This window comes from Excalfactoria chinensis, chromosome 18, assembly GCF_039878825.1.
Source record: "Excalfactoria chinensis isolate bCotChi1 chromosome 18, bCotChi1.hap2, whole genome shotgun sequence".
Classification (NCBI taxonomy): Eukaryota; Metazoa; Chordata; class Aves; order Galliformes; family Phasianidae; genus Excalfactoria; species Excalfactoria chinensis.
The window spans coordinates 7,199,971-7,227,707 of NC_092842.1; the positions used below are offsets into that span (position 1 = coordinate 7,199,971).

The following is a 27,737-nucleotide window of genomic DNA, read 5'->3' on the forward strand; positions in this document are numbered from 1 at the left end:
CTGAGAGGGAAATGACACAAGTCATGCACTTGTAAGGAGGAAGAGAATTCCATTTTGAAGTGAACTGGATAAAGGAGAGCCAAGAAAAGAGAACACGTTAATTGCTGTTCTGCCAATCCTGCAGAGGAAGGGAAGAATGCTGGGAAACAAAAGGGACATTGATTTGTAACTGATGGTTACTCATCAGCAGGCTCCAGAGGGAAGGGCTTAGGTGAGAGCTAAATGGCATATTGTGTTAATGCCTTGGTCTTGCATCTCCAGAGAGGCTCCTTCAAATACTGTGCTAGGTCGGATGTGAAATGAGTTTGCAGATCTTTCTGGATCCCCGCTGGGTGCTGGGCAGGCACAGTGGTGCAGGCACAGTGGTGCAGGCACAGTGGTGCAGGCACAGTGGTGCAGGGCTGAGCGCCGTGTGCGGCATCACAGGGTTCTCCAGGCCAGCGGTGGTGGAACTGTGCGAGCGTTTTCCCCTCCTCTGTGCCTGAAGGTTGCCTGGGGTTGTTTTGCTTTGGAGAAGGCTTTAAGGTCTGCGGAACTTGCTTTTTTACTGACTTGCTGAGTACTCGGAAGTCAGTATTTTCTTGTTTTCCCCATTGACTGTTTTTAAATTGATTCAACATCATCATCTTTCTCCTTATAAGACCTTCCAGTCAGAAGAGTCATCCAGTGCCCCCGCAGAGGCTGTGTGCACTAAATATACAGCGAGCTGCTCAGCCTGCTGAGGGACACTGTGAGCACAATCTCCCAGAGCCTATTCCTGGCTCTGCTGTTTGTGGGATCCTGGTGACCTGGAGCAGGAGTGGCAGTCAGGATGGAAGGGTTCTGTTCCTGTGCTGGCAAACCAGAGTCTTGTGTCTGGGGAGAAAGAAAAGGCTGCTACAGGGCTGTAAAACCAAGCAACTTCATCCTGGCCTTTCCTCGAGTGGAGGGGATGTAGAGGAGGCTGCTGCCCTGGTGTGTCCTCCTGCAGGTGGCTGTGCTGGTACTGTCAGTGTGAGCCTTACCCTGGAGAGTCATCTGAGTGCTTCAGGTGAAACAGCTGTTGTGTGAAATGGAACTGGGTTGTGATCCTCTGGTGCTGCCCCGCTGAGGCCCCTTGTAGTGCACTTTGAGTATCCTTAAAGCATACAGCACTGAAGGCATTTTTAAAATGGCGAGATTTTATCTGACTTGAGGGGTCACCCGCTCGTGAGTTCCATTAACAGAGTTTGTCTTTGCAGTATTCTAGAATACTCACAATCTTGTTGAAATGAGGATACTCTTTGTTAAGACAGTCAATATCTCATGAAGATCACTGATCCATATGATGCTCAGGCCAGAGCTCAGAACCAAAAATGGTTTTTCCCACTCGGGGTCCAGAAGATGCTCTTCTGAAAGCAAGGAATGGGTGACTGCTGTTGGGAGTTTCGGGCTGAGTCTGGAGGAATGCCCGGTGGTTGCAATTTGTCTTCAGTTCATTTAAGGATTTTCACTCTATCGGTCATGAAACGCGGTGGTTTAAAGCATCACCTGCACAGGGCCCATTATCTTGTGTTTTCTGGTGTGGAAGAGGAGAAGTAATTGGAATTTGCTTCCATGATTATTTCTGCGACATACAGAGTTACCCTGTCTTTCCGGCTAAAGCTGTTTACTTAAAATTTAAAAAGAAATAAATAAAAACAAATCCCTGTCACCTTTCCTAACACCCCCCCCCCCCCAAATCACAGTCTGCAGTGTGCTGGTCAAGACATAATCCTGTTCCTTTCCCTGTAGGTGACGACTTCATCAGGAAGTAAGTGCTTCTCGTGTCGTTCTGCAGCAGAGCGAGATAAATGGATGGAAAACCTGCGGCGTGCCGTGCACCCAAATAAGGTAGTGGCTATGAGGAATTGCCTCTGTTATAGTTCAGTTCCTCGTTATTACATTTTATAGCCCAGTGCATAGTAGCAGCAGGGGACGTATTGTCATTTCAGTGAGTAAGTGTAATTGTGGGTCAGCCTTTTTCCATATCGCTTTCTTCCACAATTATATTTACAGGAAAGTGCCAATTATTTCTTCCCACTTTTCTCAGCACGTGCAGCTTCGGCTTTTGCTGAGACATGATCAGCTCTCAAGAGTCTTCAGTCTTGCTCTGTTACTAATGGCAGTTGCCACTTCAGTGGGACTCCCCACAAAGTGCTGGGACAGATGGCCAGTAGCTGCCAGCAGAACCAGGGAATAGTATGAAGAGTTCACACATCGCGTTTTCTGACTCTGTCAATTCTTGCATTGTCAACTTCAGTGAAGGAGATACTCAGATGGCACATGGCAGTGAGTTCTTTGAGGCGATAGTGGAACATAGCTTTCACTTTTACAGGCAGTTGTGTGTTTTTATGACCCATAAGACTAAATAAAGTCTACAGCTGCATCTCCCCCTCTCTGCACTGGAGTTAGCTAACAAAGATTGATCAAGGCTCATCAGCCACAGGATTTCACAGCTGATGAGCTCCATCAACAAGTCATTTTCTGCTGATCAGAGAAGACACAAATGATGGGATCCTGTGAATTCCTTCCTTGCATCAGAGATGTATAACTGTGTTACAGGTTAGCTCTGGGCCTGGCAGGCTACTCACTGAGCCCCAGCCCTCCATGTCTGAGCTCATTGTTCCTCATTCAGCAGAAGAGATTTCCCTCATCAGAATGGGAGCAGCAGAGGGAGCAGTGGGCTTCTGCCCCTCGCAGTGTGTCCTGCACATGTTGTTCAGTGCTCCGGTGCCTTTCTGAGTACAGAGGCCTGGCAGTAATGTCCTCAGTGAGCAGTGAGATTTGGAAGGTCACACTGTGAGAAAAGCCTGAGGAATGTGAGGGAGGGCAAGGCACTCAGTGTGCCTTTGGGATGCAGTTCAGTGGAGGCGCATTTGGAAGGGTGCCGCTAGCTGATGGCTAACTTTCCATCTTTGTTTGAGTTTGTAGACAATAAACTCTCAGTGTCAGAGTTGATATTTCTGTCAGGAATTCAGTGCTCTTGTATAGTTCCTGTGTGTACTTCCTGAGCCTGCGGTACCCCATTGAGGGTTCCCAGCAGAGATGTTCCTGCCTGGACTAACAAACCCAATCAGTGTGAGCCTTGGTTGCGATTTCACAAGGGGCTTCCAAACCAGACAGGTTACTGCAGAGCCCGGATGTCACTGCTGCAAATGCCCCTGGGTGTTCTTCCAGCGTGGGGTCAGCATTGCCAGGAGCTGCGTGATCCACAGTATCCTTTGCTACATGCAATCTAAATGGTACCAGGCCAGATTTCTATTTCTGAATCGTAATGATTCCGCTGTGTGACTCACTCTGTCTCCCGTCATTCCTTTCCATCTCTTAGCCGGATGCTCTGGACTTCTGCCCTAAAATATTGAGGTTTTGTAAACACTTCTTCCATGTCAGGGGTAGCAGAGTTCTGGCCATGGATGGGGCGATCCCTGGGTGTGCATTGGGGTCCTTTTGTTGTTGCAGTGATAAACAGTGTCTTTCAGTGCTGCTGCACAGCAGCTGTACAGATCAGGGAGGTGGTAGTGTGATAGCTGTGACAGAGGTGTTGCTTTGCAAAGGCCATTAATCATTGGTTGGGTTCGTTGAGGTTTCTTTTGAGGTCCTCTTGGCAGTGGATTGGATTTGGCCCATTTGTGATGCAGAGGGGTTTTATCTTCCTCGTTGCTTATATTAATTGGCACCAGCAGATGTGGAGAGCACGGTGATATTTGGAAAATTAACATAAGTAGCATTATTATGCAAATTCCTGAGAGCCGGTATTTCCTTAAAATAAAATGTAATTAAGCCTCTGCTCATTTAGCACATCCGAAATAATTAACACCTATCTCCAGTTGTGTTGTGCACTGCTTTGTTTTTCTTCTTGACCTTTTTTCTTTGCATCTTTTTTTTCTAGGACAACAGCAGAAGGGTAGAGAATATGTTAAAGTTATGGATTATTGAAGCCAAGGACCTGCCAGCTAAGAAAAAGTACTTGTGTGAATTATGCCTGGATGACGTTCTTTATGCACGAACTACCTGTAAATTGAAAACTGATAATGTCTTCTGGGGGGAGCACTTTGAATTTAATAACCTCCCATCGCTCAAAAACATTACGGTGCACTTATACAAAGAGACTGACAAGAAGAAAAAGAAGGACAAGACCAATTTCATTGGACAAGTGAACATCCCTGTCAGCTCGGTCACAGGGCGGCAGTTTGTGGAGAAGTGGTACCCTGTGGTCAGCCCCAACCCCGGCAAGGGCAAATCCCCGGGACCCATGATCCGCATCAAGTCACGCTACCAGAGCATGAGCATTCTTCCCATGGAGATGTACAAAGAGTTCGCCGAGTACATCACTAACAACTACATGGTGCTGTGCTCAGTGCTGGAGCCCTCACTGAGTGTGAAGAACAAAGAGGAGATGGCATCTGCGCTGGTGCACATCCTGCAGAGCACGGGCAAGGCCAAGGTAAGAGCCTTTGGCACCCACTGGCTGCCGGGGGGCAGGGCAGGAGCAGTCTCTTGGGTTGGGTTGTTGGAAGTCACCGCTTCAGCTGGTCTCAGCCATCACTAATACAGTGTAATTTTGCTTTTTCTTACAAGCAGATTGGTAGCATGTGCATTGCTAATTGCTTAATTAGTAAGGAAATCAGTAGGACCCCAAGATACCAACCTAAGTCATTTTTCTCTGCTTCTGGAGGCTTAGGGGCCAGACTTTTATTCCATGAATAGGCACAAACGTAACAGAAAGGAAGAAGGCACTTCTCAGGGATAAAGTGTGAGCAATGCTGACTTAAGCTGTGCTGCTGGCATGTGCTGGGTGTTCCTGTGGGATCCCCGGCTTCCCTGCACTGCAGCACCAAATGTGAGAGCGTACCAGGGGGTGCCATGAGAATGTCAAAGCTAAGTGCGCCTCCAGGCACATGCATCACTCAGGTCCGTGGGGTCTGTCCTTTGCTTTCAGAAGAGACACGATGGGGCAGCAGTGCAAGAAGACCTGGGCGCTGCTGGGCCAGGATTCACTGGGGAGCTGCTGCTGGCCAGTTTGTCAGTGGTGAAAATGCAGTGTGTGACCGTCCTCTATGACTGGGAATACTGGGTCTGGGAAAGAAGCAAGTCAGGAAGAAGAGGGGGTGGGATTTATTGCTATTAGTGATCTGAGAGTGAGAGCAGAGGAACAGAGCTGGAAACCCCCTTACCAGGGAGCACTGCTGAGCCCTGAGTTCCACAAGGCATGGAGTTGCCATGGAGTGTCCTTGCTGTGTGTCCACAAGGGCCGCAGCACAGTCAAGTCACAGCACTGGCAGTTTTCTTTGTCAGCATCCCTGGGAAGAGCAAGATTGCCAGAGCTTAAGCAGAGCAGAGACGCAAGCTGCTCACCTGAGGGGAACTGTGAGGCTCAATGCTTCCTCTGCAGCCTCTGCTGTTGCCTGGGATCATGGCAGGGTTCATGGATTAGATTTAATTACCATCTGTTGTACAGAGAAGTGGCTTGGCCTCCTGGATAAGTTCAAGGCAGGAGAAGCTCTGTGAGAGGATTGTGAGGCCATGGTGCTGCTGCCGCAGGGGGAATGAAAATAGCAGCCCTAAGCCTCCCTGACCCCGGGATGGGGCCGCAGGGCACTCAGCAAGGGGTGCAGCTCCGCTCTGTGGGGACAGGATCAGCTTGGGGCATGTGGGATCCTGCTCTTGTAATGCAAGGAGAGCGTCCCAGTTGTCCCCTCCCTTGCTCCTCGTGGCAGGGCTTTGCTGTGCCTTCTGCTGGCACTGCCCTTCACTGCAGCTCTGGTGGCACTGATGCCGTAGCTCTGGCTGAAGTAAAATCAGCAGGAAGGACTCTGAGCGTGGCTGGCACAATTCTGGTGCAAAAGGCATCAAGTGTCACCCCGATGTCAGGCACTGTGAGCTGCGTGTGTGCGGATCTGAGAGCTGTTGTCACTGCTGCTGCTTGTCCCTTCTCTATACAGTGCTGGCGTGGCACAGGAGAGAGCAGGGATGTTTCCAGGCTCATGTCTGTGCCAGTGCTCAAGATCCCAGAGGCTCTGCACGGGGGACGCAGCAAACAGTAAACAGACGTGATGTATTGCCCCCTAAAATGGAGCTGCTGCTTTCTCTGCCTGTCATCTGCCATCAGCATTAGCGCAGGGTTGAGAGAGCTGTCAAAGCAACAGGAGTTACTGAAGCATGGGAACTGGGTGATGCCTTCTTCGTGGAGGAGTTGGACAAGCAGAGAAAAGGGAAAGCTGGCAACAAGGGGGAAAAAAGAAAGATGAATGGGAGAGGAGAGCACCCAGCCATGCTGTGTGTGTGACACAGCCACGTGCCCAGTGTGGGGCTCCATCCGGAGCAGGTGGGCTGTGCTCATATCGTGGTGCTCGTGCTCTGGGTTTGTGCTGTGCCTGTGTTGGGCTTCATGGGGCCATGGGGCAGAGACCTCTCTGAGCTGAGGAGCACAGATGTGGTGATGGGCAGTTGCTAATTTATTTCACTGATAAAGGACTTTCTGTGGTTCTTGGCTGCCATAGGTGACACTAAAGCAGCAATTACAGCTGGAGTGAGAAACAAGCGTCCAGCAGATATCTATGGAGATGTGTTAGCAGCTGGTTGCTGTCACAGCGCACAGGCACTGTTTTTCCTGTAGCTGTTTGCTGTAGGTGTGCTGCAGTCCCTTGCACAGGCACAGTGTTTTCCCGGGGGTTGCAGAGCTGCCATGCATGGCAGTGCCCACTGCCCGCACAGCCCCCAGCTCCTGTCAGTGCCTGCTGTGCTGCAGCCAGGGCATGTTACTGGGGCTGGTCAGAGCTGCAGGCAGGGTGGGGGCCCTGCATGGTGTGGGCAGCAGGGGGCAAGGGTTGCAGCTGCGTCCTCTTCTTTAAATAACTGCAGCAGCCTGAGCTTCATTTCTTTATCACAGTAGATTAAAAGATGGGAAATGAAAGCAGAGAGTCCTCCCTGGAGTCAGAGGCTGTGCTTCCTTTGATCTCTGCTTGGGAAGGGGAAAAGATTCACCCCCGCAGAGCTAAATGAAGGCTCAGAGTGCATCTGGGTATGGCTGGAAAGCCTGGAGCAGTTGCCAAGGTGGGGAGAGAAGGGAAAAGCGTTGTGATACAGGTGGCAGTGCAGGCAAGCTGGCTGGGGGTTGCCCAGCCCGGAGGGGGCACTGCCCCATGTGTTGGGTACTGCCATCCTGCCATCATCACGGACACCAATGTTACCTGTAAGGGTGCGCCGAGATGCCTGACTATTTTGACGTGTTTTGCAACCCACAGACAAAACACACAAAGTGGTAATTAGAAATGCTGGGTGCGCTGAGCCCTGCCATTAGCCCAGGCTGATGTGTGCTGTGTGATGTGGTTACAGAGAGGCAGGCTGCATCCTTCCCAGAGGGAGTAGGGTTGGGGCTCTCAGCACCTGCAGAGTGCTTCCCTCACTTAGGTCTGTTTCAGGGCTCCCTCACAGCTCAGTTAATAATCATAAATATATAAAAAACTTCCTTGTCCAAATGGTTGGTAGATAAAATCCAGCATCAGACAAAGCTCCAACTAACCAGCTGCTCACTTGAAATAAATATTTATCATGGTGTGAATGGAGTGAAGAATAAACATGTGTCCCTATTTGTTTATGCCGCAAGGATTTGCTTCCCATAAGCAGATGCATTCACCCCCCCGTGTGAGCCTGCTGCAGTCTCCCTGCCTCCTGCCCAGCCTGCGTGCGGGGCTGCCTGGTTGGGAGCAGTGTTTGGGTGTCCCAGCATGGGGAGCCGGGCTGCTGCACACCTGCAGCTGTAGGTGACACTGGCATCATTCCCTTGCAAGGAGTTTCCTCTGTAATGCTTTAGACAGCAGCCATAGTCAAGCTAATAAAGCTTTTAATCAGTGTTATGTGCACATCCGCTCCCCTTTGCCCTCTCCCCAGGCACAGCAGTCAGTTGGGTTGGGAGGCTCGAAGGGGAGCACAGTTTGGGAGCTGCTGTGTGCTGTGCAGCAGGGCTGTGCTGCTGCCAGGTCAGGGAGGAGGTGCTTGCTGTGCTCTGCACGCTGATGGCATCAGCATGTCCTGCAGTTGGGTTTCCTTATTGCTGTCAGAAAGTCACGGCCGTAGCTGCCTGTGTGTTAACCCTCGTGGTGCCACTTGCCCTCCATATCCCAAGGAAAATTAGTAAAGGCAGAAGTGCTGGAGCACGAGCTCCTGTGCTGAGCAAGAGCACTACTGGTGTTTTCCAGTATGGACCCTTGGGGCCACATGTTGGCAGAGGGTCGAGGCTGGGCTGTGTGCATGGCACCCGGCCTCCTCCCAGGGCTTCCTTCTTCACTGCTCTGTAAAAGCCCTGCTGCCTTCTGAAATGAGCACTAATCTCATTACCTTTATCAATTTAATCCTCTTAAGGTGAAGGCAATCCTATTAATCAGCCTTGCGATCAGGACAACCCCCAGATCTCGTGGCCCATCCACCCATTGGGTGCTGACCAACAGAGCAGCCCCCCCAGCACTGACAGCCCCTCTCTGCTCTCCCATGTCCATCCCTGCAGGGCTGGGGCTGCAGGACCTTTCCTGGTAACCAAAGCCCCTCTGTGGGGTTCCTGGCGCTGCCCTTGGGATGCTGCTATACCCAGGCAGGTGTGGGGCTGCACACAGGGACTGGGTATGGACCAGGTGATGACAGAGCTGGCTGCCTTCTGCAGCTTTTTCTTGTGACTGAGCTGTTTCCCTTGTTTTTTTTTTTTTTGTGCTTGAGTGATGCAATTAGCCCAATTGCATGGCCCTATTGGCACCACAGTGTAGGACTGTTGTTTGAGCAGGTGTCAGTTTCACACTCAGTGGATTTCACTTTGCAATCAGCCTTTCCACTTCAAGGCCCCCCCTGTTCCCATGTGCTCCTTCTCTGCCCCAGGCTCACCTTCAGCTGTGTCTGAGCAGTGCGGGGCTGCTGGGGCCATGCAGGAGCAGCTTTGCAGCAGCTCGTGCTGCAGTATCTCCTGCTTGGAGGAGTGCTGGATGCCAGTGCTGCCTTGCTCTGTTGTACTCTGAATTAGTTTATTTATGAGTTGTTCCTCCTTATCAACGTGTGTGTGGTGACTGAGGTTGCACAGGCTTAGCAGTGTCCAGTCTGGGGCAAATATCCCTAAAATAAATGCAGGAATGAGCCTGAAGAGCACCGCCACAGCCCTTAATTTTTACTGTAGGCCGTTCCCTTCCCCTCTTGACTCTGATGTAATGAAATAAAGCATCTTATTTTCTTCCATTGCCAGGGGCCCTAACTAAAAACAACCCCCCACCAATCTCTGCTGCTCAGAAACAGGGAGTTTTATTGGCTTTAGTTATTGCATTTTATTTGGAGTCTTGTATGTGGGTGAGTGAAGCCCCCAGAGGGATCCAACGAGTATTTGCATTCCATTTGTGTCTTCCGAGTGCTGGCTGCTGGCGTTCTTGAGGCAGAGATATCAGACGTGTGATCCAGAGCCGATGTGGCTCCTTGGTGCGGAGGGCTGGGCCGCAAGCAGCGCTCCTTCCTGCAGTGCCTGGCCCTGCAGTGCGGCTCAGGGCTGGCTGCCTTGGCCCCGTGTCACCAGGGAGCTGCCAGGCTGAGAAGCCCTGCATGGTGGCCCATCTGCTGGTGGTGGGGGCTGTCCTGGCACACTGCGCTCCAGCTGAGGCTGCGGAGCTCCTCGGGCTGCCAGCATCTTCCCTGGCTGCTTCTCTCACCTGCTGAGCTGCTGGTGGTGCTCAGTGTGGGACAGTGGCTGCCACAGACCTTTAGAAGGGATCTTTCCTGGCTTTGTGTTGGGTTACTTATGACTCATTTTTAATTCTGCCTATTAGCTGAAGTCACCAACATTCACATTCTGTTGGCTGGATCCTGCTGTCCGGGTCCCTGCAGCTCAGTGGCTCTGGCGGTGGCTGGGTTCTGTGTGGGAGCTGGCACTGCAGCCCCACGTCCTGCACAGCTCTGCAGCCCTGCACTCAGAGGGAGGCAGCTCAGGTCCTCAGCTGAATGGAGGAGGAGAAAGCAAACCTGGTTGAGGAGGAGCAGTAAAACTCAGTGTTCCTGAGATAATTAGTATGTTAGCGAAGTGACAGGAAAGAGAATCAGGCAAAGCCAAGGTCAGTGGCTGCTAATTAAGAATCAGCACCTTGTGTCAGCCGGAGCTGTGGCTTGGAATTGAAACGCATCCTGGGAGAGAACCAGGGAGATAGAGGTGATGGAGGTACCCAGATAGCGGCCAGAGGGATTTGAGCAGGAGTTTAAAGTTTTATTTGGGCTTGGCTGATAAAAGAGGCAAAGTGACAGAAAATCGTGGAGGGATTCGTGCCTCTGCCTGCAGCCGGGTTTGTCTTCATGTGGGACAGCAGCACAGTAACGAGGGGCTGTGTAGGTACAGCAGTTTGGCCTTGGAATGGGCCAGCAGTGCATCCCAGAGTGAGCCTGAAGATTCCAGGTCACACCTGGGGATCAGCAGAGGTAGGAAGGTGAGCAGAACGTGCTGCTGTGTGTTGGGATGCAGCTGCTTTCTGAACCTGGTTAGACTCGCAGTGTGCAGGACCTGCAGCTCCGCACAGCACCTCCAGGAGCACTTGCTGCCCGTGCCCAGAAATGGGCTTCATACGTCTTGTGTGCTGCTGATGGGTGAAGGATTCTCACTGAAGGGTTATTTCTGAGTAGTGACCTCGTGTTAGAGGAACATGCTTTGGGAGAGGTGACCTTGGCTACAGAAGTGCAGCTGTAGGTCAGCATCTCTGCCTCCTGCATGGGGACTCGGTTTCCTTGCAGGACGAGGGGGGTGCTGGCAGCCCATCCAGGTGAGCGGCATCGGTGGGAGGATTTTCCCATGAGCAGAGTAGAGAATGGGAGCTGAATGTGTGCCAGCATTAAAACCTGCATGGCATTTCTCCTGCATTAATGGTAGCTGCAGCACGCTAAACGTTACACCACACAGTGGATTTTCAGCAGAATGCACTGGGAGGTACGTGACCCTCTGTGATCACTAATGCTGTTGCTGAGGGAGACGTGGAGCTCGGTCTCAGATGCTGGCTTTCTATTGGTGTTTGCAGTTCAGGAGCTCAGAGCCATGCACAGGGCAGCTGTCAGTGTGCACGCTGCTCTGCTCACCCCTTCCATCGCTGTGCGGCACAGAGGATTATGAAATGTTGTGGTATTTGGTTCTGTGCAAATCAGCCCAGCAAAAAAAAAGCATGCTGTAACAGTGGTGTTTATTTTCATGAGTACTGGGAAATAGGACGTTGGGTAACCCTGCTGCTTATTGCAGGCCTGATTCTCAGCCATCGACTGTGGGGCACAGCTCACGACACCCAGGCTGTGCCCCTGATGTGCAGCCATTGCAGCTGGGTACGGATGCAGACACGTTAAACAGTGGGAAAAATACTTCATCCACAAAACACGAGGCCAAGATGGGACCCATCAGAAAGCTGATGGACGGGAAAATGTGGTTCAGGCCTGGAACGGATCATTTTGGGGGTGCAGATGTTGTCACTGCGCAGAGACTGATGGCTGCTCTTGTCTCTGGGAGGAGCAGGAGCAGCACAGTGTGCACGGGGACACGGCCGCGCTGCGCTCCCTGTGTGCTGGGAGAGCTGCACGGGCTGTGCTGGTACGTGGTGACCCACCATGGGCTTTGCTTTCCAGGATTTCTTGACTGACCTGATGATGTCTGAAGTTGATCGCTGTGGTGAGAATGAGCATCTCATTTTCAGGGAGAACACACTGGCCACCAAAGCAATCGAGGAATACCTGAAGCTGGTGGGACAGAAATACTTGCAAGATGCCTTAGGTATGTACCGAGGGGTGGCTGCTCTGCGCGGTGGTGAGTGCTGGCAGAGCCCTGACAGCATCCATGGCGGTGCTGCTCCCCCAGCGGCTGTTCTCCAGCAGTTCTGGAGAAGCACGAAGGCTGCACGCCGCCGGCCCGAGGCGCAGCCCACAGCGGGGCAGCACAGCCCCAGGTGAAGGTGAGCGCTCAGCTGGCGCTTCATCTGCTTCCAAAGGAGACAGCGAAATGGTGTTTGCAGGCACGGCCTGCCAGGCCTTCTGTCTCAGCAGTGCAGTGTCACGGAGGCTGGCTGAATCCTTCCCCTGATTGCACACCCCCGGCCGGAGATGCTCCCCCCGGTTACTCGCGGCACTTGTGAGTCAGATGAAATCTCCCAAATGACAGTGATGAGAGCTGCCTCCCTTACAGCACTGGGAAACCTCCTGGTGGTTTTTGAAAGGGCTGGATATGCTCGTGGCTCCAAAAATATTTCTCCTGATGCAAATGACAATAATTAGAGGTTCTGCTGGCGGGCAGGTCAGGAAGGAAGAGCAGCGCTGCTGCGTGCAGGCGGCACAGCGTGGGCTGGGGGCTGCTCTGCTCCGAAGCTCAGCAAAGCAGCGGGGGGTCGGAGCACAGCCTGGCAGAGGGGCAGCAGCGTTTCTGCAGAGCTGAGTTTGTCAGTACGTTGGCTTCCTGTTAGCGGACTTGTGTAATTCTAGCAGGGACCACAAAAGCCTAAGTGCTTCACTGAGGTAATAATAATACCGATGAAGTTGAGGAAGGGGAGCAGATGCAGTCAGACCTGCAGGCAGCCCACCAGAAGAGGAGGAATGTTGGTTATTCCTGCCTTGTAATGCCCTCTGGTTGAAGTCTGCAGGTAGTTTACCTCAGAATGTTTCTAAAAAGCCAGGAGGTTCATCAAGGCAGCAGATTCTGTATTGGTCCCCTGTCGGGGCTGGGTGCTGATGCTGCTGCCTGGTGCAGGAGCAGCCTGCAGTTCCTGCATGGTGTGCAGGCACGGGTTCTGCACAGACCTTTTATCAGGGAAATGATTAATCTGTATGTCAGAAGGAGCCCAGTGTAGCGTGGTGCTTTCCTTCAAACCACGAGGCACAAGCCGGTAATAGGGCTGGATCCTAACAGCAGGCATCGCCGGCGGGCAGGCAGAGAGGCTCCGCAGCTCCCAGCAGAGCTGAGAATACAGCAGAGGGGCTCTCTGGTACGTAATTAGTATCTGTTTGGGCAGAGCAAAGGGAGGAGTGCAGATGAGAGGGAGCAGAAAGCACAAGGATGGGGAAATCCCAGACAGGTCAAGAATTGGGAGGTAACTAGGAGGAGTGAGAGGGGAACCAAAGCACCGAGCACCACCAGTCCTGCAGTGCCATGTGGGGCCCAGGATCCCCTGTCTGCAGGGGCCGGCACTGTCTCTGGTTCCTGCTGCTGCTCCACTTCTGCCACCCCCCTGCCATGGGGCCGGGGACATGCAGCTGGACCAGGAGTGCCCACAGCCTGTGCTGGTTTGAGCCTGGGGCGCCTCTGGTGAGGCAGAGGCAGGCAGGAATGCAAGGAAGCTCCCAGAAATGGTGTAATTCGATTTGGTGTGATGTTCAGCTCAAAATAAACAGAGTAAATTGTTTCTTTCCTTTAATTATCCATTTCTTCTGTGAATCACACTGGCTTGTCAGCGCCAGGGGACCGCAGCAGGCACAGCCCACGGCAGCAGGACATGGTACAGATGATGACAGAACCTGCCACATGCTTCCTGCAGATAGCCCTGTGGAGTGTGGCTGCACGGGGGCAGCTGGGGGCTCGGGGCAGGCAGGGGAAAGATCTTCCAGCAGAGCAGCTCCAGGGCCGCACCTGGAGCAAGCAGGACAGCACTGCCAGCGGGGGGCAGGGAATGGCCCTGCTCGCCTGTGTGACAGCACTGGGGCTTGCTTGAAGGCTGCATCTCCAAAACCCATCGCTGTCTGTTTTACAGGGGAATTTATCAAGGCTCTCTATGAATCAGATGAAAACTGTGAGGTGGATCCCAGTAAGTGTTCATCCTCAGACCTCCCTGAGCATCAGAGCAACCTGAAGATGTGCTGTGAGCTGGCCTTCTGCAAAATCATCAACTCCTACTGGTCAGTACCCTGCGGGCGTCACTCCCCTCCACGTACTGCCACAGGGGAGGAGTACGATGGCCGGCTCAGGCCGTGTCTGCCTGGCACAGCCTTGCCAACCCCAAGGGTACCCGGGGAGCTTCTGTGTGAGGCTGCCCAGGAGGACTGGGCTGAGCAAGGGTGGCACAGGGGGTGGCAGGTGCACCTGTAAAGATGTGCAGTGCCTTGTTGAGCTCCTGTGTGCCTGGCATGGGAATGGGAGGGCTGCTGTGCACAGAAGAACACACTTTCAAGGGCAGATTTTCTGCTGAGCTGGTTTAGTTTGGGGATGCAGTTCCACTCTGCCTTCAGGGCTGAGTGCCCATCGCTTTTCAGCGGGTGGTGAAGGGTCAGTGCAGCACAAATAAAGGACAGGGTGGTAGAGCCAAGGAGTAAGAAAGGCCTTTGCCACTGTGACTAGTTCAGAGAGGGACTTGATGCCAACCGTGTATGAAATCCTGAAATAAACAGCAGGAATGCATGTCCTGAATCTCCCACCCATATCATAAACCTGTACCTGCCAGGTGGGGCGGTGATGGATTGCCTGATTCTCCAGAGCAGCCATTGAAGTTCTGAACCCCACTGCAGTAGGAAGGGTCTGTGGCATTCATGGTGCAGCAGGGAAGCTGCAGCAACACAGGGAGCTTTTGTGGAGGCAGCCATTCTCCTGTTGCAGAGTGCTGGAGCAAGGACACTGCTCTTAGTGCTCCGTTGCTGTTTGGCTTAGCATCCTGCATTCCTCAGGGTTAACCCTGCCGTGTCCTGGCCCTCGGGACAGCTTGAGGCATTTCGTAGCTGTTCAGCAGCCAGCAGAGACAGGCCTGAATGTGCAGACTTGACTGGATTGAGGCAGCGCTGTGCTGCAGTGTCTGGTGGTGCTGGTTTGTGCCCCTCAGCGCTGGAGACTGGGGAGCCAGCAGCCTATGGGTGTGCTGCAGATGGTGCCTGGGAAGGGGAGAAATGTTGCTGGTGACCCTAAGTAAAGTACTTAAAAGAACAAAAATAGTTCATTGATGCATCTTGTTAGCTGACCCAGAGGTTTTTTGTCCTTGGCTAAACAGAACAAACATTTTTATCCTGCAGTCTTCCTGGTTACAAGGCTGGGATTAGTTGTTATTGATGTATTTTGTAGCAATGCTGTTGTTACCAAACATCAACCAAGGATTGGCTTGGAGGAAGGAAGTCTTTGGTAGTCAGAACTCCTCATTTTCTCTCCTATCCCAGCTGTTGTGTTAAGGTCTGAAAACTCACTGTACGTAATCCCCCTGGATATGGAGCACGCTGTCTTGCAGGCCCAGAAGGAAGAGGATTGCTTTTCCTGATGTTGCTCGGGGAGAGAACAGGCAGCAAGAGGCGCATTCACACTTCCTGCATCCACCACAGATAGGCAGGGCCCAGTTCTGTGCAGGTAGTCCATACCTTAACTGAGCCAGTTAATGACTCTGACTCACGAGTTGTTCTTACCTGCTCTCCCAAGAGGAGTTCGCTGCTTTTAGTCACCGGCGGATAATAATTGTTCAAATTAATGCCTTCCTAAAAATACCCAAAGCAACACTAAAAGGTTGGCCTAAAAATAGGGCTGAAAAGTGACGCAGGGAAAGTTGGGGATGTGTGGAAGGTTGGTTCCTCCAGTCCCACTGCTCCGAGGAGGCTGGAGCAGCTGAGCTGCAGCTCTGAGCGATCCCCTCCCGCTCCTTTGTGCTCAGCAGTTCTTGGGGATTAATTGGGCTGATATTGAGAATTCAGGATTGGCCAAGGGATCCTGACAGCTAACGGTCTTGCTTTAAATAGAGTGCCAGGAGTGTGTGTGCTCATCTGCCAGAGAGTCGGAGAGAGGGAAGAGGTTCACAATAACCGAAAATTGTTATAATTATGACATAATTTGGACATCTGGAAAGTTTCGGCGTAAGCAGAATTTCAGCATGTGGAAGCTCGTTACTGGAAACTTGGGTAATGAATTACGGGCCCGTTTGTCACATAAAGCCAGCTAACTGAATTCCATACACCATTACACAATTAAACTTTTATGGTCTCGCAGCCCGTGACAGTGAGCAGTACTCAGGGCTGCGTGCTGCCGGTGCATGCGTTTCCAAGGGCTTACTTTCCAGTCACTGTACAACCTGTCCTGATCACTCAAGCCTTAAATTGCTTAAAGGATTCTCCTATTTCTGGGCAGATACCACGAAGTAAAAGGGCTTTGTCCAATTGTGTGAATCAAGCCAGAAAGAGAACTTCTTCAGCCAAAGACTTTGGCTAGTGTTACTTATAAAGCACAGGGCAAAAGCTCGTGAGGTGAAAACATGAATCCAGTATGGAGCAGAAGCCAAACACAGTGGCAGTGTTTGCTGAGCTCGTGTTAGGATGGAGAAAACCTCAAGTGTGAGGATGCTCACCCCGTGTGCACAGCAGGCATGGCTGGGTGGGCTTCTGCACCGTGGGAGCAGGACAGCATCTCTGGCAGCACGGCACACGTGGCTTTCTCTTTCCAACAAACGTGGGGGTCAGTAGCAGGGCAGCCAGTTCCAGAGTGGGGCACGTGGCTGCTGGGAGCCAGCTCAGATTGTTTCGCTCATCCCACATAGACCCTGCAGCAAAACTGGGAAAGCATCCTCTGAAATGGCTGTTTGTGAAGAAAATGTGTGACCTAAAATGGAGTCTGACCTCCTTTGGTCCGCTTTTATGCCATCCAGCTCTGAAGGTGAACAGCTCTGGGTTTCATGCAGAGGTGGTGGTTGTGGCCAGGGCAAGCACTGGAGCCGGGGAAGGGGTTGGTATGGGGGCTGTGGGCCGCTGGGGACCCATTGTCAGCCTGTTCCTGCGTGGGAGTATCCAGCTGCATAAACAGCCTGTGCTGGGAACAGGATGAGGTGGGAGCTGGGAGGAGAGCGAGCAGGCAGCTCCTTATTGCAGTGATAAGAGCTGCTGGCCTGGAGGAGGTCTGGTGTCTTGGGAAGCCTGGAGGAGGTCCGTGCAGTTGTAAGGCTGGACTAACTCCAGTGTGGCTCTGCTTTGCCCTTGTCTCCATGGGATCTGATCCAAGAGCTTGAACCTGCAACCCTGGTACACCCCCAGTGTCCCACAGCACACAGGCAGTGCTATTCTCTCCAGGGTGGTACACACCACGATACGTGTGATGATGAGCTGCTTGGTTTCCCATCTCTCTTTCCAGTTGCTTGAGATTTTGGCTTGGCTTTTTCCTGTGTGGTTTGAACATCCTAATGGATGCTCTGGGGAATAAAAGAAAGAGGGGAAAAGAGAACAGACAAAAGCCTGTGACTGGTGTAGGTAGAGGTGCTGCTGGGGGTCAGCAGGGTGTAAAGGTCTGGCTGTCATACTCCACGGCTGGTGCACAGCATGTTTAGTTATTACTGTGCAGCAGTTCAAACACTCTGGCCTTGAACTTACCATCCCTGTGTGTCCTCCTGTCATTTCAGCGTCTTCCCAAGGGAGCTCAAAGAAGTTTTTGCCTCGTGGAGACAGGAGTGCAGCAACCGTGGCCGCCCAGACATCAGCGAGAGACTGATCAGTGCCTCCCTGTTCCTCCGCTTCCTCTGCCCAGCTATCATGTCCCCTTCCCTCTTCAGTCTCCTGCAGGAGTACCCGGACGACCGCACTGCGCGCACTTTGACCCTCATTGCCAAGGTCACCCAGAACCTGGCCAACTTTGCCAAGTAAGCAGGAGGTCTGAGGAGGGGGAGGAAGCCCCAGGCTGCAGGCAGAGCTTCTGCAGCAGGCATCCCACGCTGGCTGCTCCTTTCCTAGATGCAAAGGGCCTGTTTGGTTCCTGTTGATTTTATCCTCCCTGTCTCTCTGGGACCCTCACTTTTAGGTCAAGGAGATCATTTAAGTTTCCAAAACAGCATGTGTTTTATGAGTAGGAAAGCAGACTGTTCTGACCACAGAGCAGAGCAGCAGAACACCCAGGCATAGCCAGGCAATCTGCCCCACGATGGCTGTGTTGGGGGAGGCTGGTGGCATCCGCTTTGTCTCCCACCAGAGGCATCAGCAGGACCAGCACCCAGACAGTGTGTGTAGCTCAGTCCTTCCAGGGGACTCTTACAGTGTGATTGTTTGAACTGGGAAGGCAAGAGAAGCAAATGGGGTCACTACCAGTTTCTAACTAAGCCCATAGGTTTGATGGAAACAAAGCAAGAGATTTCTGAACATCTTTCCTCCGGCTGCAGCTCTGAGCTACTTATCCTGAGCTCTGATAACAAAATGATGAGCTTTCTGAAACATGAATGGACAGTCTCTGTCTAAAGCTTCTTAGATTTAGAAGCTAGCTTAGTATACACACTTGCAGCCAGGAATGCACATGCGTGCGCACACAGGTGGAAGACATGCGGGTGTATTATGCTAGATGACAGAAACTCTCCATATTCCTGACCGATCCCTAACCTAAAGGGTTTTCACATTTTCAGCACTTTGCAGGAAAGATTCTCACTAAGCTGACATTAGTCAAACCAAAGCGATGAAGCTGAGCTGTTGTGCAGACTGCACATGACCAAGCCTCTCCTTGCAGAGCTGCTGGGGGAGGGGCATGGGACTCCTGCAGCCATCACTTGCTGCACTCCAGTCAGTTGATTGGGCTTGGTATTATAATTTCTTGTTTCCGTAGCTTTCATCTTCATTTCTGCTGCTGAGATCCTGCACTGATGAGGAGTTAGCTGGGTTAGGCTGGAATTAATTTGGGTTCCTTGCTCGGCACCAGCTGCTTGTTAGCAGCCTGGTAATCTCAAAGGCTTTGAAAGCATTCAGATGCCAGAGGAAGAGACTGGTCTTCTTACCTGCATATGTGCCTGCTCATTCTGCTCGCTGCACCTCTGTTTACGGGATTTAGCTGAGACTTGTGTCGCTGTCTTGACAGGTTTGGCAGCAAAGAGGAATATATGTCTTTTATGAATCAGTTTCTGGAACATGAGTGGACCAACATGCAGAGATTCCTACTGGAGATTTCCAATCCAGAAACCATCTCAAACACAGCTGGCTTCGAAGGCTACATTGACCTGGGCCGGGAACTGTCCACTTTGCACTCGCTGCTCTGGGAAGTCATTTCTCAGCTGGAGCAGGTAGGGGGCTGCAGGGGACAGGCTCGTGCTGGGCACGTGGGCTGCTCTGCAGCATACAGCTCCCCTTTGTCCAGCAAGTACCAGCCTGTGAGGGCTTGGGAGCACAGCACAGCTCCTGCTGGCTCTTGGCTCTTGTTCCACCTTTGCACGTGCTGCTGAAGGAGCTCATCCTTTGTGGTTTTCTTTGAGGCTGGCGAGTACTGCCTTCTGCCTCTGCTGTCCATCACTGAGAGTTGAGGATAGTGAGATGTGAAGGCAGAGCTGCCTTGTTTGTCCCGGCAGATTCCTTTTAAATTAAAAGGATTTCTGTCCAGTGACCTGCACCAGGCTTGGCCACAGCTGTCTTCTTTGTCTGAACCACGTGAAGTGTGCTTGCTTCCTTCTGCCCCACAGCTGCAAGTGATTTCTGAAGCTGTGTTCTGGGATAGGCTGTAGCCTCGGCAGTGGGGTTAAATGTTGGAGAGAATGAATGTTGCTGACTGAGTTCACTGAGAGGGACTGCCCAGCAATCAGCAGAGCCCAGAGCTTTCTTGCAAAACCCACAGTGTTGGCCGTAACTCTGCTCTTTTCTCTCCAGAGCACTGCAACAAAACTCGGCCCTCTGCCACGGATCCTGAGGGACGTCAACTCGGCACTCAGTAACCCGGCCTGCGTGCAGGTCTCGGTCACAGCTGATCACACTGCATCCACTCCCAGTGCTGGCAACAGCATCTCTGCAGGGCTGCAGAAAATGGTGATAGAGAATGACTTATCCGGGTAAGAGCAAAAGAGGCGGCCTGGCCACAGCCAGGAAATACTGAATGTTCACCTACTACCAGAACCTGAGCGCCTGCAGGGTCAGGCAGATGGAGGTGTAGTGTGGATTTTCCTGATCCATTGGCAAAGCTTTCCAACTGCAAAACTGCTACTGGGTGTAGCTCAGCTCTGAATCTAGGCGTAGCAGCGGGCAGTAGTGCAAGTCAGCAGGTCCATCCTGAGCCAGAACTGAGGATGTGGTATGGAAAATCAAACACGTGGTTCTGGGCTCCACTCTTGACCCTCAGCTGTACAAGCAGCACTTCCATCCTTTGAGGGCACTGAGGGTACTAACCTCAAACCAGTGAGTTTTACCAGTGTGTTCATAGTGTCTGCATATGCAGGATTCATTGGTTTTGTCCATCCTTGTAAGACACAGGATGTGTGCTGAATTCAGCGTGGTCCAAATCTGGGCATTCCTCTACCAGTGGGTGAGCTGTAGAGGCCTTACAGTCAGTTCCAGTCTTCTCCATCCTGCTTGTGTAATTGGGTGTTTTGAACGAGCAGTGATTCATAGACACAGTCACCAAACACACTTTTAGGCCTAATTATGTAAGAAAAATAATTAATGGGAAAGATGACTGTGTTGCAGACTAAAAATGTTTCTGTTTGTGGAAAATGAAATAGAGCTCACGTAAATTGAAAGACGCTGCTAATAACAATAGTTTGTAAGTAGAACCTGCATAACTCTTTAACAGTTCAGTTAGGAATGAAAGGCAGCAATGGAGCTGGACTTGCTCTAATCAGAGCTTTCATCTCTAATGCTTCCCAGCTTGAGGTACAATTATTTAATGCTATGGAGGATCTCTACTAGTATGCCATCACCCAAATACTTGCTTACAGCGCATCACCTTTGATCAGTGCTATATTCACATTGAGCTACTGCAAAGCTCTTTCTTCCTGTCCTCAAGAAATCAATATTGCCTGAATTTATCTGCTACAGCAGGAGCGGTGGGTGGATAACTTTCAGTTGCTCGGATTTAGCTCTGCAGTTCCAGCCCTGTGTCCGACCCTCGGCTGCACAGTGTGGGCCCGGCCTGTGGGGTGCTGTGCCAGCACGGGGCAGCTTAGTGCCCGGGCACAGGGCAGGCAGGAGCACTGAGGCACGACCAGCTGGAAGGCGGTGCGCTTTTAGCACACTGAGCAGAGCTCGGATGGTGGGGCAGAGGCTGTGAGCAGTGCTGTGAGCTGCAGACACCTTCTGTGCTGCGCAGAGCTCCGTGCCCAGGGCTGCTCTGCCGCCTGCATCCCCGGCTCCTGCTGCCTGTCCCCACAGGGCGGGCTGTGCCTGCTTCCCGCGCAGCTGTGCCACACCAATTGCTTCTGAGTGATGATGTTTTCCTGCTCCGGTGTGGCATTCACGACTCTTCTTTTTGTTTTGTTTCCTCTCCTCTTCCTTGCGCACTGACCTCCCCGCAGTCTGATAGATTTCACACGGTTACCATCTCCAACCCCCGAAAACAAGGACTTGTTTTTTGTCACAAGGTCTGCCGGGGCCCAGCCCTCGCCTGCCCGAAGCTCCAGTTACTCAGAGGCCAATGAGCCCGACGTGCAGATGTCAAATGGCAGCAAGAGTTTGTCCATGGTGGACTTGCAGGACAATCGGCTCTTGGACGGCGGGGCCAACGCGCCCGGCGCTGCCGACTCCCTCAATGACAGTCAGTCGTCGCTCGGGCAGTTGCAGGGCGTGTGGACCGCTCGGACTCAGCAGAGCGGCGCGGCCGGCATGGCCGGCATGGCCACGGTGCGCCGCGTGGGACAGACGCCCACCACGCCGAGCGGAGAGAGCGCGCCCGGCCGGCCGCAGCTGCTGGCCCCGCTGTCCTTCCAGAACCCCGTGTACCAGATGGCGGCCGGGCTGCCGCTCTCGCCCCGCGGCCTGGGCGACTCCGGCTCCGAGTGCCACAGCTCGCTCAGCTCCCACAGCAACAGCGAGGAGCTGACGGCCAACAAACTCGGCTTCGCCGGCCCCGCCGCCAGCGAGGACTTCACCCGCCGGACGGGGGAGCTGGCCCGGAGGCAGCTCTCGCTGTCGGAGAAGGGCGGGCAGCCCACCGTGCCGCGGCAGAACAGCGCGGGGCCGCAGCGGAGGATCGACCAGCCGCCCCCGCCGCCGCCGCCGCCCGTCAGCCGGGGCAGGACGCCGCCGTCGCTGCTGAACACCGTGCAGTACCAGCGGCCTTCCAGCGGCAGCATCATGTCCTCCTCGCCGGACTGGCCCGGCAGCGGGGCCCGGCTCCGCCAGCAGTCCTCCTCCTCCAAGGGCGACAGCCCCGAGATGAAGCAGCGCACCATGCACAAGCAGGTGAGCGGGGGAGACGAGCGGCTGGGGAGCGGGAGGGGGCCGGGCCGGACCGTGGGCTTGGAGGAGGGAACGGGCGGGGGGAGCGGGCTGCGTGGCGGCGTGGTGAGCGTAGCACGGCTCCGCACCCCGCCCCGCCTGAGCCGGAGGCGCTGTGAGGTTCGGGACGCAGACGGTGCTCGTCCGACGTTCTTTGCCGTGCGGTTGGAGTGCTGGATTCGGGGCGGTAGGTGGCAGAGCCACGAGGGCAATGGCAGCCCGGCCTCCGTCCTGCACTGCCGCCTTGTCACTGCTTCGCCCCTCATGTGCAGGCTCTCATCCCATGCCATAGCCAACCCAGCTCCATCTCACAGACCTGGACCGGGCCCTCATCTCTTGGTGTATCTACAAAGCTCTGTACTGCTGCTCCTTTCCCCCAGAGCCATGGTGTCCATGGACGTGCCAGTTTGCTCCATTAGACCCTCCTGTGAGTGCACGTGGGGAGGAGAGAGCAGGAAGGAAGAAGTGTTTTCCCATCAACAGCAAAGTCCCTCCTGTGCAGAGCCCGGCAGCGCTCAGGTCCTGGAGCACATCTGCTTTGCGCAGAGATCTGGCTGTGCAAGGTGCTAAAATCGAAGCAGTAGGTCGCAGACCCAGGGCCCTCTGGCTTTCCTGGTGTGGGTAAATCGCTTTTCGTTTTACATTTCGGATGTAAACCCTGTTTTTTAACCCCGTTAAAAGAATTAACACAGGAGGGCCTCTCGGTGCCTAAGGGGAGAGCTGTAACAGCAATACAAGCCCAGAGAAGGTGAACAGTTGGCCAGAGCCGCCTGCTCCTCAGCGTGGGTTCCATTTCAGCAGCAGAGGTGGAGGCCATCGGCAGTGTTGCCCATTGCAGGCGGTTTCAGCCCGATCCAGAGCTGTTCTGTGCGCACTGGATTGATTCATAAGCACTGACATTAGCAGGCGTGCCGTGTAGCAGCATTTGGAGCAGCACTGTGGATCGATAGCTGTTAGGTGCAGAGGGCTCGGGCTCCACCGCAGCCGCCCGCTGGGGCAGTTCCTCCCAGCAGAGCCCTGGGGACACCAGGTGACCTCGGCCGGCTGGTTGGTGTTGCAGAGCTTTCCTCCGCCCTCACTGCCTTCTCAAGCGCTGAAGTGCCCCAAATGCCCCTCCCAGCATTAGGTGCGTAGCTCAGCTCCTAGTGGTGTCAGTGAATCATAACAGAACTGCTGCTCAAGAACCGAGAGCTCCCACACAGTGGCCACTCGATGACGATTGCCTTCAGAAGAGCTCCTTGCTCCTGCCCTGCAGCAGTGCCTCCTCCTGCATTCACCTGAGCTGCCAGCAAACTCACGCCAGGCAGGAGCAGGCTGTGCTTTTCCACATCTTCTGAGAGTGAGGAGGAGGCAGAAGATGGGCAGTGGCTGTTAGAGGAGAGCATCGGACCCAGAGCAGCTCTGCTCCGATCGGCCCTCGGTGCCCCATGAGCAGTTCCTGAGCTTCTGATTCACAGTTGTGGAAATGAAGACGAGGCTGAAGGATGGCACAGGAAAGCTTCCAGCGCCGGTGCTTTGAATGGAGGAGAAATTTCCCAGTCTCTTTGCCTTGTTAACTTGAACAGGTCATCCAGATCCCTGGTGTTCATCCAAGAGGATAATTGCTGCTGCTGATAATGAGCCGGGATGGAGGGGAAATAGCTGGAGCTTCAGTTCCTCAAGTTGGTATCACAGCTGGAAGGTGCTGAGCTCGCAGTCCTGCCCTCAGCCCCAGCACCTGCCAAGAGCAGCGCTGCACCCTGGGCTCACAGCCCTGTGAGTGCTAACACCCTGTGAGTGCTCCTCCTGATGGCCCTATCGGTACGGCCTCACCCAACAAGAAACCATTTTCAAGAAGGCTTATTTTTGAAGATGTGCTTTTGCGTGTGCAAAGGCTCCGTGCAAAGCAAGAGCACAGCACAGTGAAGCAGGGGCTGAAGAGCAGAGTGAAGTCTCTGCTCGCAGAGGTGACAACTGCTCCAGTAACCTGGGCCCATTGGCTCCAGCAGGGTTCTGCTGCCACACACCTTTGTTTGCCTGTTCCGTAGGGCTGGCAGAGGGAAGAATTCAGTCTGTCAAAGGCTGTCGGATGTTTGTGATGCAGAATAATGGGAGGTGCACACAGGAGGTTTTCCTGCCCCTCTGGTAGCTCAGATGTGTTCTCTGTTCTTGGAGCAGTGTGGGAGAGGGCTTGGAAGGAACTGCTCTCTCTGGCTTCATGACCTTTCTGTTACAGGTTTTTCTTTTGTTATGGTTGTATGTTTCATTGTAGGCCCCTTCTCCTGTGAACCCCAATGCCCTGGACCGCACTGCTGCTTGGCTTTTGAATATGAACATGCAGTTTTTAGAAGATGAAAGCATTGACCCAGATTCCAAGCACAGGGATAAGCTCAGGAATAAGGACGAGCTCAGCCAAGCAGAAAAGGTAAAACCTGATTGGATTGAATCAAGTTTCTAAATAGAGAGAGGATTTCCTTGAGGGTGGTTGAGCTGCAGCTGGGGGCAGGACGGCCCCGCGCTGCCCCACAGAGGCTGTCGGGCTGTTCAGCCCTGCTGCTCTCAGGGCGCTGCTGGGGACGGCCGGGGAGGGCTTCACACACTGACTGGAATTACCCTGATGGAAGCAAATAAGGAAAGTGGGAGCCAGGAGTCAGGGCTGCTCTGCAGCATCACCTGGAGCCGGCCAGTGCCTTTTACTTCCCCCTGGCTGCAGGGAAAGGAGAGCTTAGAAAATAAATGCACTCAGAAAAGAGACCAGAAGTAGCCTACAGGCACCCTCCTGCCTAACTGCAGGGATGTGTAGCAAGGAGCAGCTCTGTGGCAAAAGGCTGTAAGGAGACCTAAAACTTAAGTCCAGAATGTGGACTTGGATGCAGCACTGGGGCCTGGTGTGGCATCGCTGCTCCAGGCTGTGTCAGCAAGTCAGAGCCAGAGGGTTCAGCTGGAGCCCCCAGTGCTGGAGGTGCCCTGAGCTGCTGCAGAGTTGGCACTTCTCAGCAGCCTGGCACTGCAGGGTGGCTGCACGTGGGCATTTGGGATGTTTCTTAACCATACTTTGCTGCATCCCAGTGACCAGGTGCTTCCAGCAGGTCACACAAGCTGCAGGTTTCTCCTTCCCTGAACTGTTTCTGTTCTGCAGCATAGATGTTTCTGGTTCTGTAACAGTAACCTTCCCCTGCTCAGCCATAAAGTTTCGGGGCTCTCACCTTTAAGAGGCAGAGCAAGGAGCAGGAGGTGGGAGCTCCCCGCAGTAGTGAGGCAGATGGGATATCTCAACCTGCTTTTTATGGGCTCTTTCCTCCTTGGCTATTCCCACGAGCACAGACATGCACTGATCACACACTCAGCTGTGGTTAGTTGACATTATTTGCACACATATAGAAGTTGTGAATGTGACCAAAGCAGAGACACCAGTATGCAGCAGATGAAAGCGGTGCTTCCAGATCCAGGCATTGTGCATTGTGTTATTGCTGCATTCAGATGCTGAAGGGCTTCAGAGAAGTTTGGTGCTCCTGCAGCTCTGCAGTGGGATGGCAGTGACAGCCTTTGTGCAGGGCCACACAAGAAGCACAAGGGGTGGGTGTTCCCTCAGCCCAGCCTGCTGCCTTCTGGCCCTGGCTGTGCTCCCATGGGCAGCGGAGCTCACCAGCACCTGTTCCAGGGAGCTGAACTCATTCTGCAGCAAACCGGTCCCTGTCCTAAGGACACAGGAGCCCCCTGTCCTAAGGCCACAGGAGCCCCCTGCCCTGCTCTCATTGCCACGCAGCATCTTTTGTTACTTTGCTGTCAGATCACTGACACTGAAGACCGTCATTAGCACAATCTCTCTCCCCATTACTGTAAAACTTGAATGGTAACCAAGAGTGAGACAAGTGTTGTAGAGACAGGAGCGACTCCTTCGGGCTCTGAGGCCTCTCCTGCTATCACTTGCACTCACCCTGCTCCTCTTTTAAGGCTAGGGTAGGTATTTAATCTTTCCCGTGCCAGCAACTCCCTTCTGTCTGACCTCAGTGCTTCTGTGCATCGTATGGGCATCTGTGTTTCCCATCCCTCCAGTTTCACGTGCAAACTGTCCTTCCAGTGCCTCAGTAAAAGCTTTGCTAAAGGAAGAAAACGGCGATCTGTTGTGGCCGTCTGTGCCCAGGTGGGAGGAGCTCACAGCCCGTTCCCACTCAGCCTTCAGCCATCGGGAGGCCCCTCAGCATCACAAGTCTTCAGCCTGGAGGAGCTGAGCTCCTGCAGCCGGCTGGGGAGAGGAGAGGCTTTTCTTCCAGCAGTGCTACTGTGAGCACTAATGTGCTAATGGGGCACAGCGGCTGCGCTCCCTCTCCAAAGGAGCTGATCTGTCAGGGAGGCTCCCCAGCAGGACTCACAACATCGGGATATGACAACGTTCCTAACGTGAGTGCTTCACCTGGCTGGAGATGGCCGAAGGGCAGGGCCCTGTTTTCAGCTCCACAGCCAGTTCAGGATGCAGCATGTTCCACTTTGCTCTTATGCAACAGCCCTGGCCTTGTAACTGCTCTCATGGCCGGGAGATGATGTTTTTTTCCAGCCTGACTCTCTGCTCCTCAGGTGTGTGTTAATTATTCTAAGCTCATTACAGTTTAAGTTTTGTTAGTAGACAGTTTTCAAAGATAATTTTGAAATTAAAGTCTTACACAGATTTGCACTGAATCTTCCTTTAGCAAAGTGAGTTGCACTGAATGCTCTCCAACAGCTGAACCTGGCTTTGCTGAGTCAGAAAGCTCTGTTTTCATAATTGCTTCATGTGATTCTGCTGCTGCTGTTCAGCTTCAGCTGTGTGATCAGCACAGCCTGTGGGGTCTTGGCTTCATGCAGCAGCTCTTCTGGGACTGAGCCCTGGCTTGCCATCTGCTTGCAGGGTTTGAGATGAGGGGCCGCAGCACTGCCCCTGCCCAGCTCAGCCCTGAGCTGCCCCATCTGGGAGACAGCTGCAACTGAGGCTGCTGGACTTTGTGCATTCAGCATCTCCAGAGTGCTCCTGTTTATTGATACAGGCTGCAGAGCTCGCACATGAACCCAAAATCCCACCAACTGAGCTTTTCCTGCCTGTGTTTAGCCCTGCGCGTAGCGTGAGGAAGGTGCATTTGCCATCCACTCACTCTAACCTGCTTTCCCCATGTGAACTGCTGAACTCTGCTAACAGCCCCTTCTCCGAACGTGCCAGCGCCGTGCCAGCCCCGTGGGACACAGCGCCGCTCCCAGCACAGCATGGAGAAGATGGAAGAGGAGGTGTCGGCAAGCGGGGTTATCTGATACGGGTTTGCAGCTAGGAGAGGGGCACAGTCGGGTTGTGGGGAACCCCTGGCAAGGGCAGAGCCATGTGTGATGACGTGCTTCAAGTGTTTTCTCCTCCTGTCTGTCCCTGCGTGCTGTAGTACCAGCAGGACCTGGTGGTGCTGCAGGACAAGTTGCGCATCTCCAACAAGAAGCTGGAGGAGTACGAGACACGCTTCAAATGCCAGGAGGAGACAACGCAGAAACTGATGCTGGAGTACCAGGCCAGGCTGGAGGAGAGCGAGGAGCGGCTGCGGAGACAGCAGGAGGATAAGGAGATCCAGATGAAGGGCATCATCAGCAGGTACAGGGCAGCTGGGGGAGGCAGCAGGGCTGACATTATTGCTGACCACGCTGTTCAGTCC

General features: G+C 53.3%; 1 protein-coding gene across 9 annotated transcripts in view; it reads left to right on the forward strand.

Moving 5' to 3' along the window:
• DAB2IP (DAB2 interacting protein) overlaps window positions 1–27,737 on the forward strand; it is a 154,069-nt gene that overhangs the window by 118,563 nt on the left and 7,769 nt on the right. For 7 of the 9 annotated variants that reach the window (XM_072352509.1, XM_072352507.1, XM_072352505.1 and 4 more), the window contains 10 exons: window positions 1,753–1,851; window positions 3,890–4,444; window positions 11,617–11,761; window positions 13,725–13,869; window positions 17,322–17,558; window positions 18,755–18,956; window positions 19,534–19,712; window positions 21,171–22,056; window positions 24,344–24,496; window positions 27,474–27,676. In XM_072352509.1, the coding sequence (XP_072208610.1) occupies window positions 1,753–1,851; window positions 3,890–4,444; window positions 11,617–11,761; window positions 13,725–13,869; window positions 17,322–17,558; window positions 18,755–18,956; window positions 19,534–19,712; window positions 21,171–22,056; window positions 24,344–24,496; window positions 27,474–27,676 (2,804 nt within the window). The remainder of the gene's footprint in view (window positions 1–1,752; window positions 1,852–3,889; window positions 4,445–11,616; window positions 11,762–13,724; window positions 13,870–17,321; window positions 17,559–18,754; window positions 18,957–19,533; window positions 19,713–21,170; window positions 22,057–24,343; window positions 24,497–27,473; window positions 27,677–27,737) is intronic. The other 2 variants (XM_072352506.1, XM_072352508.1) reach the window with 2 other exon arrangements.